Below are 18,316 nucleotides of genomic sequence, written 5' to 3'. Positions count from 1 at the left end.
GGGGATCTTCCCAACCCAGGCATCAAACCCGGGTCTCCTGCATCGGCAGGTGAATTCTTTACCACTGAGCCACCTGGGAAGTCTTTATCTATATCTATATCTACATATTTGGAGGAGGAAATGGCAAACCCCTCCAATATTCTTGCCTGGAAAATTCCATGGACAGAGAAGCCTGGTGGGCTACAGTCCATGGGGTCGCAGAGTCAGACACAGCTGAGTGCCTGAGCACAGTGTGTATATATATGCGTGTGTGTGTGTACACATACACACATATATGAGCTTCCCTGGTGACTCAGACAGTAAAGAATCTGCCTGCAAGTCAGGAGACCTGGGTTTGATCCCTGGGGCAAGATCCGCTAGAGCAGGAAACGGCAGCCCACTCCTGTATGGCTTGCCTTGAGAGTTTCATGGACAGAGAACCCCAGTGGGCTACATAATCCATGGTTTGCGAAGAGTCAGATACTACTGAGCAACCAACACACACACAAATACACACACACACACACACACACACGTATTCTTTTCAATATTCTTTCCCTTCTGGTTTATCGTAGGATATTGGCTATAGTTTCTGCGCCATCAGTAGGGCCTTGTTGCTATGCATCCTGTACGTTTAACAGTTCATCTGCTAACCCCAACCTCCAGCTCTATCACTCCAACATCCCCCCTCCTCAAAATTCTGATGTATCTGTTTACAACTCAGAATTACCTCGCTTGCTTGACTTGAGGGACAAAATGTTTTCCCTCCCTCTTGAAGGCTTTTTTTGGAAGGAAGGTTTTGATTTCTAAAGATAGTTCCAGTTCAAACATGATGTGAATTAATATATTCCCTTCTAGCTCTTAAATTCTATTATTTTATGATTCATTTCTTACAATACCCTAGATATTTCTTTTGTGTTATTTGAAAAGTATTATAGAAGTGATTGTGAAGGATATGTTGAGATTCAGTCATTTTTTTAAATGGTGACAGAAGTCAAATTTTGTAGATGGTGATAAACCTCATGCAGTATTTATTAAACGTTTAGGAAACTTCAGCCAGGAGAGGCCTCAGAAGTACCCAACCATGCCAGTGCTGGTCCAGGCACATTGGCCAGTGACCACTACTCCTCTCTATTTCTTTACTCTTGACCCATAGGAAGCAAAGTCTTTATTCTTCAAAATGAAGTATGTGCCTTTTGGTCAGCCTGGTACCATATAAGCTAGGTCATGCACTCTTCTGCTCAAAGTCCTCCAACGACTTCCCTTCTCACCTGAAGTGGAAGTTAAGGTTCTGGGGAACCCCACTGGCCCCCATGGGACCTTGATATGAACAGGACTCAGGCACTGCTTGCTCTGTGTAGAGGCCGACCCAAGCCAGGGAGCATGGCTGGGGCAGTGGAACAGAAGCTGGATTTCAGCCTCCATTCGCCCACGCTTGGTAGACTACACAGCTGTCTACGTGAGTCCTGCAGAGCTCTGGTCACGCCCCCAGGTCCTGAGTGGTGCTCGCTCGCCCTTCCCTTCCCTGGCACCCTCCTGCCCTCACCCCACTTCTCTCCAGTCACCCTGACCTCCTTGCCTTCCTTGGAGCACCAGGCGAGCTCCTACCTCAGGCATTTTCCTAAACTGTCTCTATCGGGAACTACCCTTCCAGAAAGCCACTGGTTTGCTTTCTTGCCTCCTTCAGGTCTTGACTCAAATGCCATCTTCCCAATGAGGCTTAAGCCTGACCACCCTGTTTAAAGTTACAGCCAGTCCCCTCACTTTCTCTCCCTTCCTTGCTTTATTTTTCTTCATATCAGTCATCACTAAATAGGTTACTGTATCACTGAATAGTCACTATATGCCATGTTTTGGTTATTAATCATGTTCTCTCACTAAACAGAATATAAATTTCATGAAGGCCTGGACTTTCTTCTATTTTGTCTGTTGCATTATCCCCAGAGCCTAGAACAAAGCCTGGTACATAGGAGATACTCCATACACATTTGTTGAGTTGAGGAATGCATAAATACGTGCTGAATGAGTGCCTGAATGAATGAACGGTAGTGCTTATTATACAGTGTTGTGATGTCTTTGTTCCTTGAGGGTGGGGATTCTGTCTCACTCTACTGTGCATGCACCCACCTTTCCCAGAATTAGCAGAGGCTACGTGTTTACTTGGACCATAGAGAAGGCTGAGTGCCAAAGAACTGACCTTTGAATTGTGGTGCTGGAGAAGACTCTTGAGAGCCCCTTGGTCAGAAGGAAGATCAAACCAGTCAATCCTAAAGGAAATCAACCCTGAATATTCACTGGAAGGACTGATGCTAAAGCTGAAGCTTCTGACGTGAAGCTTCCTGATGTGAAGAACTGACTCATTGGACAAAACCCGGATGCTGGGAAAGATTGAAGGCAGGAGGAGAAGGGGGCAACAGAGGATGAAATGGTTAGATGGCATCACCGACTCAATCGGCATGAGTTCGAGCAAGCTCTGGGAGATCGTGAAGGACAGGGAGGCCTGGTGAGCTGCAGTCCATGGGGTCACAAAAAGTCAGACATGACTGAGTGACTCAACCACGTGCTTATTGGACACTTGCTGAACAAACGTCAGAAACGAGTCATACCTTTGACAAAAGCTTTCTTCTTCAGAGCAGAGACAATTGAACGGAACTGTGGGTGTGATTTATCTCCTAGGGAGAGGGCGTAAGCGGCAATGGCCAGCGTGAAAGCACTCTGGGTTGAGAGGGCGTTTTCATGCAGAAAGATGTCAGCTTTACTTACAGCTGTGCTGATTTTCTGGAAACAAGAGCAGAAGATACCTAAGTTTCTTTGACAAGATTTGAGCTATCAACTGACGGGATCTACCCCCAGGTTGCACCACCCTAGGTTGCAGGCAAGATGAAGGGTAGAAAGGAAAATGACCTAGTGGAAATGGATGGTGTCTCCCTGAGGCAAATCCTTCTGGGAGAAGGAGCAGAGGGTAACCAAGAAAATGAAAATAAGATTGTCCAAATCGGTTTAAGTTTTTGCTTCTGAAGCCTCCCTCCTTGGTGGAGGTTTTTCCATTTAGTTTCTGCTTCCCACGTCAGTCCTGGCCTCTGGGAAGAAGAAGCATCAAACACAGACCTGGCTTTCTTCATTCTGCTGCACCCAGCAGAGCTGAGTCAGAGTCACATTGTCAAAAGTTCTACTTGAGAAAACCATCAACAGCAAAAAAAGAGCCAAGCTGCCAAAGTGCTTTTTGATCCTAAGGATTCCTGGGAAAATAATCTCTATGCCTCTGCCTGCAGACAACTGAAATAGTTGTTTTGGATAAGTGGACGAGGAGGCAGTAGGGTGGAATATTCCTGACTCCTCGTCTGGCACCTTCTCGTCAGCTCCATCTGTCTCTCACTCACATAGCACCAGGCACTGGCAATGTTCCTTGCCGATTATCTTGTCTTGTTGAATATATATATATGCATGCTAAGTTGCTTCAGTCATGTCTGACTCTTTGCGACCCTGTGGACTATGGCCTGCCGGGCTCCTCTGTCCATGGGATTCTCTAGGCAGGAATACTGGAGTGGGCTGCCCTGCCCTCCTCCAGGGGATCTTCGGGGATCAAGCCCGCGTCTCTCACGTCTCCTGCACCGGCGGGCGGGCTCTTGGCCACTAGTGCCCCCACATATACGTGCGTGTTTGCAGATTGAGAATTATCTGCCGATTGAGAACTGAGCCCATGTCTCCTGTGTCCCCTGCACTGCAAGCAGATTCTCTATCACTGAGCCACCGGGAAGCCCCTCCTGTGTGTATATATACATACGTGTGTGCATACACACACAGGAGACGTAAGAGATGTGGGCTTGATCCCTGGGTCACGAAGGTCCCCTGGAGGAGGGCAGGGCAGCCCACTCCAGTATTCCTGCCTGAAGAATCCCATGGACAGAGGAGCCCAGCAGGCCACAGGCCGTAGGGTCACCCAGAGTCAGACAGGACTGCAGTGGCTTAGCGCGCATGCATGCGTATATGTACATGAATACGTCTATTTCGGGCTTCCCTGGCGGCTTGGTGCTAAAGGACCCACCTGCTGATGCAGAGATTTGGGTTCCGTCCCTGGGTCGGGGAGACCCCCGGGAGAAGGAAATGGCAGCCCCCTCCAGTATTCCTGCCTGGAGAATCCCATGGACAGAGGAGCCTGGGGGGCCACAGCCCAGGGGGTCACAAAAGCGTCAGACACAGCTTAGTGACTAAACAATAACCACAGCACACACACAGGACAACTCTCCTGAACTAAACTTAAAACTGGTTTCATTTTGTGGTTCAAGCCCTACCAGTCGCCTTGGGTTTTTCCATCTCGGTTCTGTCAGCTGGTTTGAAGGACAGGTCTAATCTACTTCCCAGGTCAGGATCTCATTTCTGTTCATCTGTAGACTCTTCTATGTTGATTCACTTAAGTGGATCCTCTCCTTTCTCCCCTCAGCTTCCAAGCAAACGAAACAGCACAACCCCAGGCAGAAAACATGGCTGGGGGTGTCCTTAGCAGTTTTGAGATACAGAGCACGTGAGCGCTCAGTATTCCATGTGAGTCCAGCCTTTGGCCACCTGATGCGAAGAGCTGGCTCCTGGGAAAAGACCCTGATGCTGGGGAAGATTGAAGGCAGGAGGAGAAGGGAACGACAGAGGAGGAGATGGTTGGATGGTATCACTGACTCAATGGACATGAGTTTGAGTAAGCTCTGGGAGTTGGTGATGGACAGGGAGGCCTGGTGTGCTGCAGTCCATGGGGCTGCAGAGAGTCGGACATGACTGAGCGACTGAATTGAACTGAACTGATTCCATGTAATAAAAGAACAGTCCCATACGTAATGTAAGAGTTAGTAGGGGTAACAGTAGGATCCCAGGGACATGGGGTCATCCTCTCATCAAATCAGAAGTTATTTATTCAAATCACAGGTCTACAATCCAGTATCTTGTGACATGGGACAATTAAATTCACCTTCCTTACAGGCCCCGCTTTTCTCAGCTGTCAATGAGTGGGTTGGACTAGATGCTCTTAGTATCTATCATACTGCTGAATTCCTCAAATTCTGGAGTTCAGGTTATTTTCAAGCGCCCCGTCCTATCCCCCGCTCCATTCCCCAAATATGGTACAGAAACAGACAGTGGGTGTTGGAGAAAGAAAACACTTACCTCCAAGGGGCATATATCAAAAGCCTTTCTAATTCCAATCACAGCAAAGGCTGTAAGATACAAAGTGTTCTCTCGGGCTTCAACAGGCAAGGTCCCCTAAAAGTAAGCAGTGTTTTAAAAGGAGAGTGAAATGGTGTCTTTCAAACGAAATGACCTGGATTGACTCTCCACTTTGGCCTCCCCTCCCTCTCTCTCCCTTCATGCGGGCCAGCTGGGCCCCTGGCGTTTTCTCAGAGCTCTGAGTTTTATGTGCTTTCACTTGCTTTTCTCTCCTCCACCTCAGCCTGGAGCTCCGCTTCATACCCCTTCACCACATTCAAGCTCACCTTCTCCTTCAAGACCCTGTTAAAATGCCAGCTCCTCTACAAAGCGCGATTCTTCCTCTGTCCTCCCGTATTTCTCCTCTTAGGGCAGTGACGTTCCAAGGCAGTGTTTCTCAGACCTCCCAGGAGATGACCTCCTACTCATCTCTCCAGCTTCATTTTGTGCCGCTCACCCCTGAGTCCTCTAGGCGCCAGCTCTTCGAATGAACCACCCTCTCTCCACTTCAAGATAACAGCATGATGCTTGTACTACTTGGGACCTTCTGCCTGCCTCCCTCCTACCTAGCTCCTAGGAACCAGGTCAAACCGTTTTCTCAACTTCCCCAATCTAAGTGAGAGCTCCTGCTTTCGAAGAAACTGTATTGACCTTTTCTTAGTGTGAATCACACACTTGAAATCACTTAAAGTCTGACTTTTCTGCTAGATGGTAACAATCGCCGTGGCCTCAGTGACCATACCTGTTCTGTTCACTATTATATCCCTACCAGGTAGCACTTGGTACACAATCTGTACATATTTATTGAATAAATAGATGAGCACACAAACTTCAATCTTGATTAGAGTTGTTAGTATCTGTGCCCTCCTCTCCCTACCAGTGTGTGAGCTCCTTTGTGGCAGGGGTACTTTCTGATCCATTCTTCACACTCCTCCTCCCTCAGGGTCCCCCAAAGAGGCCCTTGCACATTTCAGGTGCTCAGTGAATGGTTGTTGAATGGATAGGAACAGCTGGATAGATGGGTAGGATTTAAAAAAAGAATTGTTGTAGTATCTTACTTTTCAAATAGCACCTAGATGATGTCAGTTGCCCTCATTTCTTGTGGGAGTCCTAATCGGTCCTAATTATGGGACCCCGGTCAGCCAAGAAGGCCATTTGTGACGTGAAAGGGATTGGATCGGGGCAGGTAAAATAAATAAATAAATGAAAGCTGCTGGATCCTAAAAAATACATTCTAGGAGTAGAAGAGGCTGTAGCAGTATTTTGCAGAGATTTTGCAAATTTAAACATGTAAGTGGATTCCAGTATCAAGCAACACTTTGTTGTACTTCTTAATAAATTAACTCTAATCTTCTTTCTAACAGAGTGTATGTAGCATCCCTTCCATCTTTCACAACAACATCTTACAGCCTTGACCTATGCGAAGGCCTTGAAGTTCAAGTGCAGACTTTGTACCAAGTGTCTGCAGACCAAAGAGCCCACTTGCCCCTTCTGAGAGCCCAGCATTTGTGCTCTGCGACCCACTAATGCCTGTGAACCAGATGTCCAAGATCTTACTCATCTGACCTATTTTGAATTATCTGAATAACAGGATGAGAAGACCTTTCAAATTCTTTGCCTACACACAAGAGAAGTTTCTTGCAGGATTGCATATATTTTCCCCTTCTTCTAAAAATGAATGAGAACCCAACTCAGCCTTTTAAATCAAACTATTGTTCATCTGTGCATTTGGCTTCCTTACCTGTAACTTCACGGGTTGATAGTCAGAATTTTCCTTGAATGATCCATTTTCCAGCTGACATTTCTCAAGCAGCCACAATAAAGAATTACAAATTGAATTTTGGTTCTGATCTACATATTTACTTATTTGTCCAAGTACTCTTAGAGCAAAAGCTGTTAACCTTTGGGATGAAAATCAAATAAATAAACATTTAGACACTGAAGCCCTTTTGGCTTTCAACCTGCAGTGTGTTTTAGTTCACACAGTGTTTATTCTTGAAAAGAAAACATTTTAAAACACGCAATTCCGAAGTAAAATGTTACTATTTCAAAACATCAGGGAAGATACCAGGAAGATCTCCAAAAACAACCAAATGTAAGCAACACATCTGCGCCTGCAGCATTGCTAGCCTGCACACAAGCTGAAAATTGATGCCTGATGATACAAAAATCATTCTCTAAAGTTGGATAGCGTTCAAACAAATAGTTTAGAGTTAAAGCACTGACTCACAAACGTGAGACATTGAGGAGCAAGATCATAAAATTCTAGATGGTGAAATTTCTACAAGCTATCTGATCGAAATCCCCATCTGAGGTCTGAATTCTCTTCCCTAATACCCGTGGGGGTGTTTATCTTGCTTCCCCTTGAGTCACACCATTGATGGAGAGCTTGCCACCTCTCAAGGAAGCTTTATTTATTATGATCACTTAGTCAAAGAAAAGTTCGGAACACTTCACTGGTGGCCCAGTGGTTAAGAATCCACCTGACATGGCGGGGGACACAGGTTCGATTCCTGGCCCCGGAAGATCCCACGTTCCTCGGGACTATCGAGCCCGCCTGCCCTCGGGCCCGAGCTCCGCAGCAAGAGAGGCACCGGCAGCGAGAAACCCTGCGCCTCAGCTAGAGAGCCGCTCCCGCTGCCTGCGTTCGGTGAAGCCAGCTCGCAGAGCGACGACTGGCACCGCCCCAAACAAGCAAGCGCAGTCTCTGCTAACGTCCTGGAGAGACCATCCGAGGGGATCCACCGAGGGGATCCACTTCACGACCCCAAATGCCTCTTACACCTCCTCTCCTCCTCTCTGATTCCTTCACTCAGCAGCCTGGGGGCCAGAAACCCCCCACACTCAGACCGCTTCACTCTCTCCCTTACTTTAAAATTTTGTTTTCCCTTTTCTTTTTAAAATTAATATTATTCTCTTCACCTTTTTTTTTTTTATCTTCCCTGTATTTCTAAAAAAATTTTTTGGGGTATTCAGGTGTTCGCCATATATTTATATATATATATATATATATGTATATATGTATATATATATATCTCTTTGTCTACATTCAAATGGGTATATCTTTCCTTTTCTCCTTTGCTTGTCGCTTCTCTTCTTTTCATGGCTATTTCTAAGGCCTCCTCAGACAGCCATTTTAATGCAAAGTTCCAAAGAATAGCAAGGAGAGATAAGAAAGCCTTCCTCAGCGATCAGTGCAAAGTAATAGAGGAAAACAACAGAATGGGAAAGACTAGGGATCGCTTCAAGAAAACTGGAGACATTTCATGCAAAGATGGGCTCAATAAAGGACAGAAATGGTATGGACCTAACAGAAGCAGAAGACATTAAGACGAGGTGGCAAGAATACACAGAAGAACTGTACAAAAAAGATCTTCACGACCCAGATAGCCACAATGGTGTGATCACTCACCTACAGCCAGACATCCTGGAATGTGAAGTCAAGTGGGCCTTAGGAAGCATTTCTTTGAACAAAGCTAGTGGAGGTGATGGAATTCCATTGAGCTATTTCAAATCCTAAAAGATGATGCTGTGAAAGTACTGCACTCAATATGCCAGCAAATTTGGAAAACTCAGCAGTGGCCACAGGACTGGAAAAGGTCAGTTTTCATTCCAATTCCAAAGGAAAGAAATGCCAAAGAATGCTCAAATTACCGCACAATTGCACTCATCTCACATGGTAGTAAAGTAATGCTCAAAATTCTCCAAGCCAGGCTTCAGCAATACGTGAACTGTGAACTTCCTGATGTTCAAGCTGGCTTTAGAAAAGGCAGAGGAACCAGAGATCAAATTGCCAACATCTGCTGGATCATTGAAAAAGCAAGAGAGTTCCAGAAAAACATCTATTTCTGCTTTATTGACTATGCCAAAGCCTTTGACTGTGTGGATTACGATAAACTGTGGAAAATTCTGAAAGAGATGGTAATACCAGACCATTTGACCTGCCTCTTGAGAAACCTGTATGCAGGTCAGGAAGCAACAGTTAGAACTGGACATGGAACAACAGACTGGTTCCAAATAGGAAAAGGAGTACATCAAGGCTGTATATTGTCACCCTGCTTATTTAACTTCTATGCAGAGTACATCATGAGAAATGCTGGACTGGAAGAAGCACAAGCTGGAATCAAGATTGCCGGGAGAAATATCAAGAACCTCAGATATGCAGATGACACCACCCTTATGGCAGAAAGTGAAGAAGAACTAAAGAGCCTCTTGATGAAAGTGAGAGGAGAGTGAGAAAGTTGGCTTAAAGCTCAACATTCAGAAAACGAAGATCATGGCATCTGGGCCCATCACTTCATGGGAAATAGATGGGAAAACAGTGGAAGCAGTGTCAGACTTTATTTTTTGGGGCTCCAAAATCACTGCAGATGGTGACTGCAGCCATGAAATTAAACGGCGCTTACTCCTTGGAAGAAAAGTGATGACCAACCTAGACAGCATATTCAAAAGCAGAGACATCACTTTGTCAACAAAGGTCCGTCTAGTCAAGGCTATGGTTTTTCCTGTGGTCATGTATGGATGTGAGAGTTGGACTGTGAAGAAAGCTGAGCACCAAAGAATTGATGCTTTTGAACTGTGGTGTTGCAGAAGACTCTTGAGAGTCCCTTGGACTGCAAGGAGATCCAACCAGTCCATCCTAAAGGAGATCAGTCCTGGGTGTTCATTGGAAGGACTGATGCTGAAGCTGAAACTCCAATATTTTGGCCACCTGATGTGAAGAGCCAACTCGCTGGAAAAGACCCTGAGGCTAGGAAAAATTGAAGACAAAAGGAGAAGGCTGAAGCAGAGGATGAGATAATTAGCATCACCAACTCAGTGGACATGAATTTCAGCAAATTCCAGGAGATAGTGAAGGACAGAGAAGCCTGGAGTGCTGCAGTTCATAGGGTCCCCAAGAGTTGGACACGACTTAGCAATTGAATAGCAACAACAAAAACAATTCAGATTTATTAATTGAGACTGTCTTTCCCTCAAATCATCAGAATTTTGGAAGACATCGTGCCTCGCTGAATAAGTACTTACTCAGCACCTACAATACCAGGCACTAGGAATACTTCAAACTGCCTCTGTGGAACTTACATTCTAGTGACCAGACAGTAACTGAGATAAGGAGAATGTTAGGGATACATTTTTAGGAGAATAGGAAAAAGTAAAGTTGTGGAGAAGGATGTGAGGTACTGGAGTGGGATGTAATTTTAGGTGGACGATTACTGGAGCCCTCACTGAGGAGGTGACTTTTGGTAAAAGCTTGAGGGAGAGGAGGGGGCCTGCCTCGCTGGCACCTGGGGGAGCGTGTTCCCCAGAAGAGAGCGAACAGGGCACAGTCAGTGCAAAGGCTCTGAGGTGGAAGCGTGGTCAGCATGTTCAGGAACAGTAAGAAGGCCAGTGGGGCTCCGGGCGGGGGTGACAGAGAGTAGCGGGGGACGTGGCCAGAGAGGCGAGGGGCCGCTGGGCCATGTAAGATCTTGTAGATCATTGCAAGAAGTCTGGTTTTTACTCTGGGTAAGACGGGACACTTCTGAATGGTTCTGAGTGATGTGGCCAAACTTACGGTCTAACAGATTCCCTCTGGCTGCTGTGCTGAGTGCAGAGTGCAGAGTGAAGAGGAGACAGGGTTGAGGCTGAAAGACCAGAGGGGGCTAGGGTCATAACCCAAGTCAGAGCTGAGCATGGCCTGGACCGGCTGGTGTGTGGTGCTAGTGAGAAGTAGTTAAGCTCAGGGCTTCCCTGGCGGCTCTGAGGTAAAGAACCCCCTGCCAATGCAGGAGACGCGGGTTCCATCCCTGATTCAGAAAGACCCGCTGGAGAAGGGCATGGCAGCCCACTCCAGTGTTCTTGCCTGGGAAATCCCATGGACAGAGGAGCCTGGTGGGCTGCAGTCCCCGGGCTCACAGAGAGTCTGACGGGAACTAGTGACTAACCAGACGACAGCAAGTCAGGTTCAAGATGTACTTTGGAGGTGCAGCCAAGAGTATTTGCTAGCTCAGCTGGGGCTTGCAGGTGGAAGATGACTAGGCATTTTGGCCTGAGCCGCTGGGTGGAGCGCCCATTAAAGTTGTTGGTCTTCAGTTCACTACTATGTGAAGATACAAGCCAAAACTTTCTACTCACCAGGTGCTAGCGCCTCCGCCCTTCCACATGCTGTAGGAATAGTCAGCATTTCTGAAGGACATGATGCTCGCCATCCCTAAGAGGCATCAGGGAAAGAACAGAGTGCTTCAGTGACCCCCGTCTCTACTCAGCGCAGCATGAGCCCCTGGGAAAGGTAAGCTTCCTCTGGGGTTGGGCAGCGAACATATGCTCTGTGGCCAACACTGAACTTCTCGAAGGAAGTGCATGCATCGCTTGAACTGGGAATTATCAAGCAGAACATTCTGAGCTCATTCAAGGAGGAAGGAATGCTCTGCAGAGCTTGGAATGCAGGTGTCTTGTCTCTCAGCCAGGCGTTTCAGTAAGTTGAGCCAAAACGCTCCAGCAAACAGTATTTATTTGTGTAATAGAGCCCACGTCATGATTTTTTTTTTTTTTTTGGCGGAAACGTTTTTACAACTAAGGTTTTGTGCAATTCATAACCTAAATATTAGTTTAATCAAACTTTTAGCTTAAAAAACCCACAAGATTTTAATGTACAATATGTGAAACGGATTTTCTTTTACCTTCTTTTAATTTTGTCTTCAGGTTCTGTTTTTGAGTCAATGAGTTCGTAGAAAAGATGTCCCAATTATGTCCTGCTTCCAGGTAGTGATAAACATAGAATACTGGGACAGCGCTCATCAGTTCTGCCTCTGCATTCCCTTTGGGGAGGTGGGTAAGACTATCAATGCCTTCCTCACTCAGAACTGCAGACATGACCTCGCCTATAAGCAGGCCTGAAACAAACAAGCACACAAACAAAGGAATCAAAGTAGATACACTCAGTTTTTATCAGCTTCTGAGTCTATTTTCAGTGGTGATAAGAGCAACCATCCTTATTCTTTCCTTTTTGAATTTCTTCTCAGAACTGGGGAGAGGGAAAAATATCTGATTAGAAAGTTGTATTTAAAGAAACACCAGGCCTAAACATACCACTGGAACGTGGACGTAAGGTGGTGTAATACAGTGGGCAGATTATAGCATACTGGAAAAGGCAAGTTAGTTGCCATTCAGCGTGATAGCTTTAGCTGTTGTAAACCCTAGGATTCGATCATTTCCCCAGTGCAAAGCCAAGAGTCTGAGCTGTGGACACTCCGTGAGGGCTCTGTCTGTATCTCATCGTGAGACCTGGGAAAACCACTCTCTTGTATATCCAACAACAGGGCGGGGCATGCTTAGAAAGGTCCTTTCCAGTACTAACATTCTGTGATTCCAAGCTTTCATCTGAAATAAAACGTAGTCAGGATGTTCTATTATTGTGATGATAAGTCCCTGAATTTTTAAAGGCTAGAGGCCAGGGATCAGTTCAGTTCAGTTCAGTCGCTCAGTCGTGTCCCACTCTTTGTGACTCCATGAATCGCAGCACGCCAGGCCTCCCTGTTCATCACCATCTCCCGGAGTTCACTCAGACTCACGTCCATCGAGTCCGTGATGCCATCCAGCCATCTCATCCTCTGTCGTCCCCATTTCCTCCTGCCCCCAATCCCTCCCAGCATCAGAGTCTTTTCCAATGAGTCAGCTCTTCGCATGAGATGGCCAAAGTACTGGAGCTTCAGCTTTAGCATCATTCCCTCCAAAGAAATCCCAGGGTTGATCTCCTTCAGAATGGACTGGTTGGATCTCCTTGCAGTCCAAGGGACTCTCAAGAGTCTTCTCCAACACCACAGTTCAAAAGCATCAGTTCTTCGGCACTCAGCCTTCTTCACAGTCCAACTCTCACATTCATACATGACCACAGGAAAAACCATAGCCTTGACTAGATGGACCTTAGTCTGCAAAGTAATGTCTCTGCTTTTGAATATACTATCTAGGTTGGTCATCACTTTTCTTCCAAGGAGTAAGCGCCGTTTAATTTCATGGCTGCAGTCACCGTCTGCAGTGATAAAGCCCACTAAAGACACCAGTTCTACCAATGGCCCCAGAGCTGCTTTCCTGGGGCCATTTGCAGGACATGCAACTGTTTCTGGACTACGGCTGCCCGCTTGGATCATAGAAAGTCTTTAAATCCGGACACAGCTGCACTCTCATAAAGGCATGCAACTGTTTCTGGACTACGGCTGCCCGCTTGGATCATAGAAAGTCTTTAAATCTGGACACAGCTGCATTCTCATTTTAGAGAAGTCTTCGGGCCAGTGACAGCCCCCACCCTCCGTCACGGGAGCATGAATCTCCATGTAATCAAGCCTGAAAATCTCCATTAAACCACGAGCTGAAAGAGTGGTTAGGACGTGAAGGTGAGGGCAGGAGTGGGGCACTCCCAGAGTCCCCCATTGGACATACAACTGAGTAGAGAAGAGGAGAAATGGGAAAATCATGAGAATCCTTGACTTTAGTTTGAAACGCAGTGAAATAAGAAATAAAAATGGCTCTGGTTAATTTACCTTTTATACTCACAGTTCTTTTGACTTTTGTTTTGGGAACCATATTTAATGGTATCCTGTATGGGAACTCCTTTCGCCTACTAATGATTCCTGAAAAAAAAAAATAGACTCTTTTATAATCATAGTATTAAAATTTAAAAGGGAAGTTAAAAATAATCAAAGATTTTGATCAAACCCTAGGCTTACGTAATCTCATTAAATAAAGCATTAAAGTTGACTTCAAACTTCCTGGTCATTACAGGATAGGAAATAAATAGGTTATGTAAATCTTATTCACCAGTAAGAGGGAGCATGCCATTTTGTCCAAAGAGAAAATTGTTCTCGGAACTGAAATCTAAAAATAACTAACATATAATCCTTAGTCAAGGAAATGTGAAGATTAACTCCATTGGGAAGCATGCCCTGAAATCCTTTCCACCTTTTCCTCTCCATCTAACTTAGACACTTTTTCTCTTTGTACAGTTTTCTTTTTTTAGTCGCTTCTGTCGTGTCTGACTCTTTGCTACCCTGTGGACTGTAGCCCTCCAGGCTCCTCTGTCTGTGAGATTTCCCAGGTAATACCTATGGCTGATTCATGCTGAGCTTTGACAGAAAACAACAAAATTCTGTAAAGCAATTATCCTTCAATTAAAAAAATAAATTAAAAAAAAAAGGAAGAATACTGGAGTGGGTAGCCATTTCCTTCTCCAGGGGGTCTTCCCCAGCCTGGGATCAAATCCTAGTCTCCTGTGTGGCAGGCAGATTCCCTACTGTCTGAGCCGCCTGGCAGCCCCCAAGTTTAAGCATGCCTGTGTCAGAGCAGTTTCTACTGCCATCAGCGGCTTGTCTCATTAAAATGATAGTGTTTATCATTCTTCAGATAGAGTACCAAGCACACTACTGAGCTCTTTGTATGCATTATTGTAATGGATCCTCACAGCAACCCTGTGTACCGGGTCTATTCTTACTCTTTGAATTTTGTGGATGAGAAAATGAGGCTTAGAAAGCAAGTTGCTCAAGGTCACAGAGCTGGCACAGATGAAGCTGCGTCTGAACGCAGGAGGTTTTACTGCAGAGCCCTCAGTAGTCACCGCAAAGAGACTTCTCCCATCGTCCTGCTAAGAAAGCAGTCTGAGGGCAGGGACCATCGTGAATGTTACAGTCCCAAGCACTTAGGCCCTGGCACAGGGCAGATGCTAAAGAAATACAGTGCCATTTTATAATTTAATAGCCGAACTACCTGGCCAAAGAGACAAGAACAGGAGTGTTATTCAGGTAAGTTTTAACCTTTGATGAATGCCAAGGATATAATGTTAAGGTAAAACTGAGTGGAGGGCATTTGAGAGTATCTCATTGTGGTTGAAACAGCACTGAGTTCAGAAAGAGCTTATTCTAGAATGTGACCCAGGGCAAGACAGAGCCTTTCTATGCCTTGGTTTGCTCACCAGTTAAACAGAAGTAATAATATTTTCCTCAAAGGGTTTTTGTGAAGATAATAAGAACAAAGAGCCTGGCAAAGAGTTTGAGCTCCTTTTACAGTACTTTCGACAGTAGGTTGTTTTGAGATTATCTAAATTTTGATTCTCCATGATTTTTTTCCATTGATATCTGCCCTTGACTATTTCAATTCTCATTAGCAACTCTTCTACCAAATGGAAAAGGTACAGAAGAGAAAGCTAAATATTAGGGAAGTCCATTTTACTCCTGTTAGAGATCATGAAAACGATCCACCAAGGCCTCACATATAAAAGCAGATTCCAGAGAGATTAAAGCATGTAAAAGTTAAATCTGTAAAACCCAGGGGACAAAATATACAACAATGTTTTTGTGAACTAAGATATATACCTGTGAAGTGAAATTATAATGAATCTGACTATATCAGGATAAAGGATTCCTGTTCAAAACCCACTGAAGATCATTACTGCTCAAAGAAGCACACTGGAGACAAACACCAGCAAGAAGCAGGAAAACCCAAGTGGAAAATAGAGAAAATGCAGAAGACAGGAATAGGCAATTCACAGATGGGAAGCCCAAACGGCCAGCAAGCATTTGAATAGATGTTTAGATATCATTGTATTCAGAAGAGTTACAGATAAAACAATGATGAGATACTGCTTTACGCCCCTCAAAACTGGCACATTTTAGAGGTGAGTGGGCGTGGAATGAGAAGAATCCTACGGCAGTGCTGGTGGAGGTGTAAAAAGTAGAGCCATTCTGAGGAGCAGCGTGTCAGAAGTAAATGATATTCAATATGCATATGCCCTTAGACCCAGCAGCTCAACGCTGAGAAACAGACCAGATAGATGCCCACACAGATGTGTAAAAGGGAGGTGAAAATGGATGTTCACTGCAGCACTGTCGATGGTGGTGGGGAATCTGTCAGTAGGAAGTGGGTAAGCGAAATGGTGGTGGAATCAGAGCCAAGCAGAACCCTGCAGCCCCCCACCCCCCAACTAAGTACAAAAAGTCGCTGATGATTAAGGCAATGGTCACAGACTAAGTGTCTGGTGCACGTTCCTAAACTGTTTTGCAGATGCTGTAACCAGGACCAGGGGGAAATACTGTGATGGCCAGGCTGTAGCCGTGACCTAAGCAGCTCCATCTTGAGCAGTCTTGAATGTCTGGCACAATTCCAAGATCTGGCTTCAAGAGAGTGGGATTCACATTATTGCTCATAATAAACTATATCTTGTGGGCATCGAGATAACTGTAGCTTGCTCTGCCTGCATATGTAAGCAGGCAACTAAGACTGTCATCAGAGATGCTACAGACTCGTGTTGACAGATTTCACACTGAGAATACGGTCAGAGTGTCAGCATGGAGAAATTACAGAAGATGGCCGGTCACCTCTGATCCCATAGAAATGGAATGATATTTGACAATAGGGAATTGATAGCAGCTCTTATGCCCTTTTCCTGTTTGCCCATTTCTGTCCCCCTCTAACTTTAAAGGAACCTATCAACAATTATAGGAATGAGATCACTAGGCTGCTTAACCTAACTCCTAAATTGTGCTCTCCTAAATGAACACCATGCCTTGCCTAACCTGTTGATTCTTGCCTAACCTGTGGATAAAAAGAAGCAAGAATGAAGAATTAAGCAGTTTAGAGAATGACCACTCCACAGGGAACTCCCACTCAATATTCTGCTGCTGCTGCTGCTGCTGCTGCTGCTGCTGCTGCTGCTGCTGCGTCGCTTCAGTCGTGTCCGACTCTGTGCAACCCCATAGATGGCAGCCCACCAGGCTCCCCCGTCCCTGGGATTTTCCAGGCAAGAACACTGGAGTGGGTTGCCATTTCCTTCTCCAATGCATGAAAGTGAAAAGTCAAAGTGAAGTCACTGAGTCGTGTCCAACTCTCAGCAACCCCATGGACTGCAGCCCACTAGGCTCCTCCGTCCATGGGATTTTCCAGGCAAGAGTACTCAATATTCTGTAATAACCTAAATGGGAAAATAATTTGGAAAGGATACAGATATACGTGTCACTGAATCCCTTTGCTGTACACTTGAAACTGACACATCGTTAATCAATTATACTCCAATATGAAACAAAATTTTTTTTAAAAAAAAGAATGACTAGCTCTCTACATCTAATAGCCGCTTTAGAAATCCCGTAGGCAAATGATGTGGGCAAGATAACATCTTAAGAGTCAGCCAGTCTGCACACAGGGGAGAATGATGCAGAACTCAACCTCCTGCCTCCATGATTCACTGACACGCTGCCCCCTTCTCCTTTAAAAACTGCCATTGTTTAGTAGGTAAGTTGTGTCTGACTCTGACTCTTTTGAGACTCTGTGGACTGTAGCCCACCAGGCTCCTCTGTCCATGAGATTTTCCAGGAAAGAACACTGGAGTGGGTTGCCATTTCCTTCTCTGCGGAATCTTCCCATCCCAGGGATCGACCCTGCATCTCCTGCGTTGCAGGCAGATTCTTCACCACGGAGCCATCTATGAAGCCCAAAAAACTGTCGTAGCTGAGCAGAATCTTTGGAGTTGGTCTTCAGACATCAGTATACTTTCCTGCCAGATTGCCAGCTTTTCTGATTAAACATCTTTCCTTTCTGTTGACATTTGCCTCTCAAAATATTGCCTTTTGAGCAGCAAGCAGATGAACTTGAGTTTGGTAACAGAATATACTCTGAAATACTGTGTAAGAAGCAGTGAGTCAAATGTGTGCATAGCAATAGAAACACTAGTTTAAAACAAAGTACTGAGTTTAAAAACTTAACTAGAACAGGATCTATAGCACACCACCTTTCATATGTTGGGAAAAACCACACGCACACAAAACAACCTTACTTCCCTACTCAAAGACAGATACCAAGCATATCAGAGTGGGGGCATTTGAAGAAAGGGAAGTGGTTGCAGGGGTCAGGAATGAGGAAATAAAACATGGGAGGGCCCTGTCCAGACTGATGGTGACAGTGTGCTGGGAACTGAGGGGGCTGAAGAGCTAAACTCTTCGCATCCAAGATAAGAACTGGGGAGAGAGCTTGTCAGGCAGAGAAAGCAGGAACCAAAGGCTAGGCTAGTCTTGTGGTTTGAGCTTCTGTGTTTAGTCTCTGTTTAAGCTGATGTCACGTAACTTTAATTACTACGACTTTGCAATTTCTTTTGATGCCTCATCCTCTCTCATTGGTGTTTTCCTCAGAT

The 18,316-nt window shown here is 45.3% G+C and overlaps 1 protein-coding gene across 1 annotated transcript in view; it reads right to left on the bottom strand.

Annotated features, from left to right (window-relative positions):
- C5 (complement C5) overlaps window positions 1-18,316 on the bottom strand; it is an 89,931-nt gene that overhangs the window by 22,535 nt on the left and 49,080 nt on the right. The window contains exons 23-28 of the mRNA XM_004003966.4: window positions 13,686-13,775; window positions 11,829-12,041; window positions 11,284-11,359; window positions 6,911-7,070; window positions 5,131-5,226; window positions 2,586-2,757 (exon numbers count right to left, since the gene is read on the bottom strand). Coding sequence (XP_004004015.2) covers window positions 2,586-2,757; window positions 5,131-5,226; window positions 6,911-7,070; window positions 11,284-11,359; window positions 11,829-12,041; window positions 13,686-13,775 — 807 coding nt within the window. The remainder of the gene's footprint in view (window positions 1-2,585; window positions 2,758-5,130; window positions 5,227-6,910; window positions 7,071-11,283; window positions 11,360-11,828; window positions 12,042-13,685; window positions 13,776-18,316) is intronic.

This window comes from Ovis aries, chromosome 2 (assembly GCF_016772045.2).
Source record: "Ovis aries strain OAR_USU_Benz2616 breed Rambouillet chromosome 2, ARS-UI_Ramb_v3.0, whole genome shotgun sequence".
In the NCBI taxonomy this organism is placed as follows: domain Eukaryota; kingdom Metazoa; phylum Chordata; class Mammalia; order Artiodactyla; family Bovidae; genus Ovis; species Ovis aries.
The sequence above is the reverse complement of the archived record's forward strand: the minus strand, read 5'-3'. Positions and strand labels throughout refer to the sequence as shown.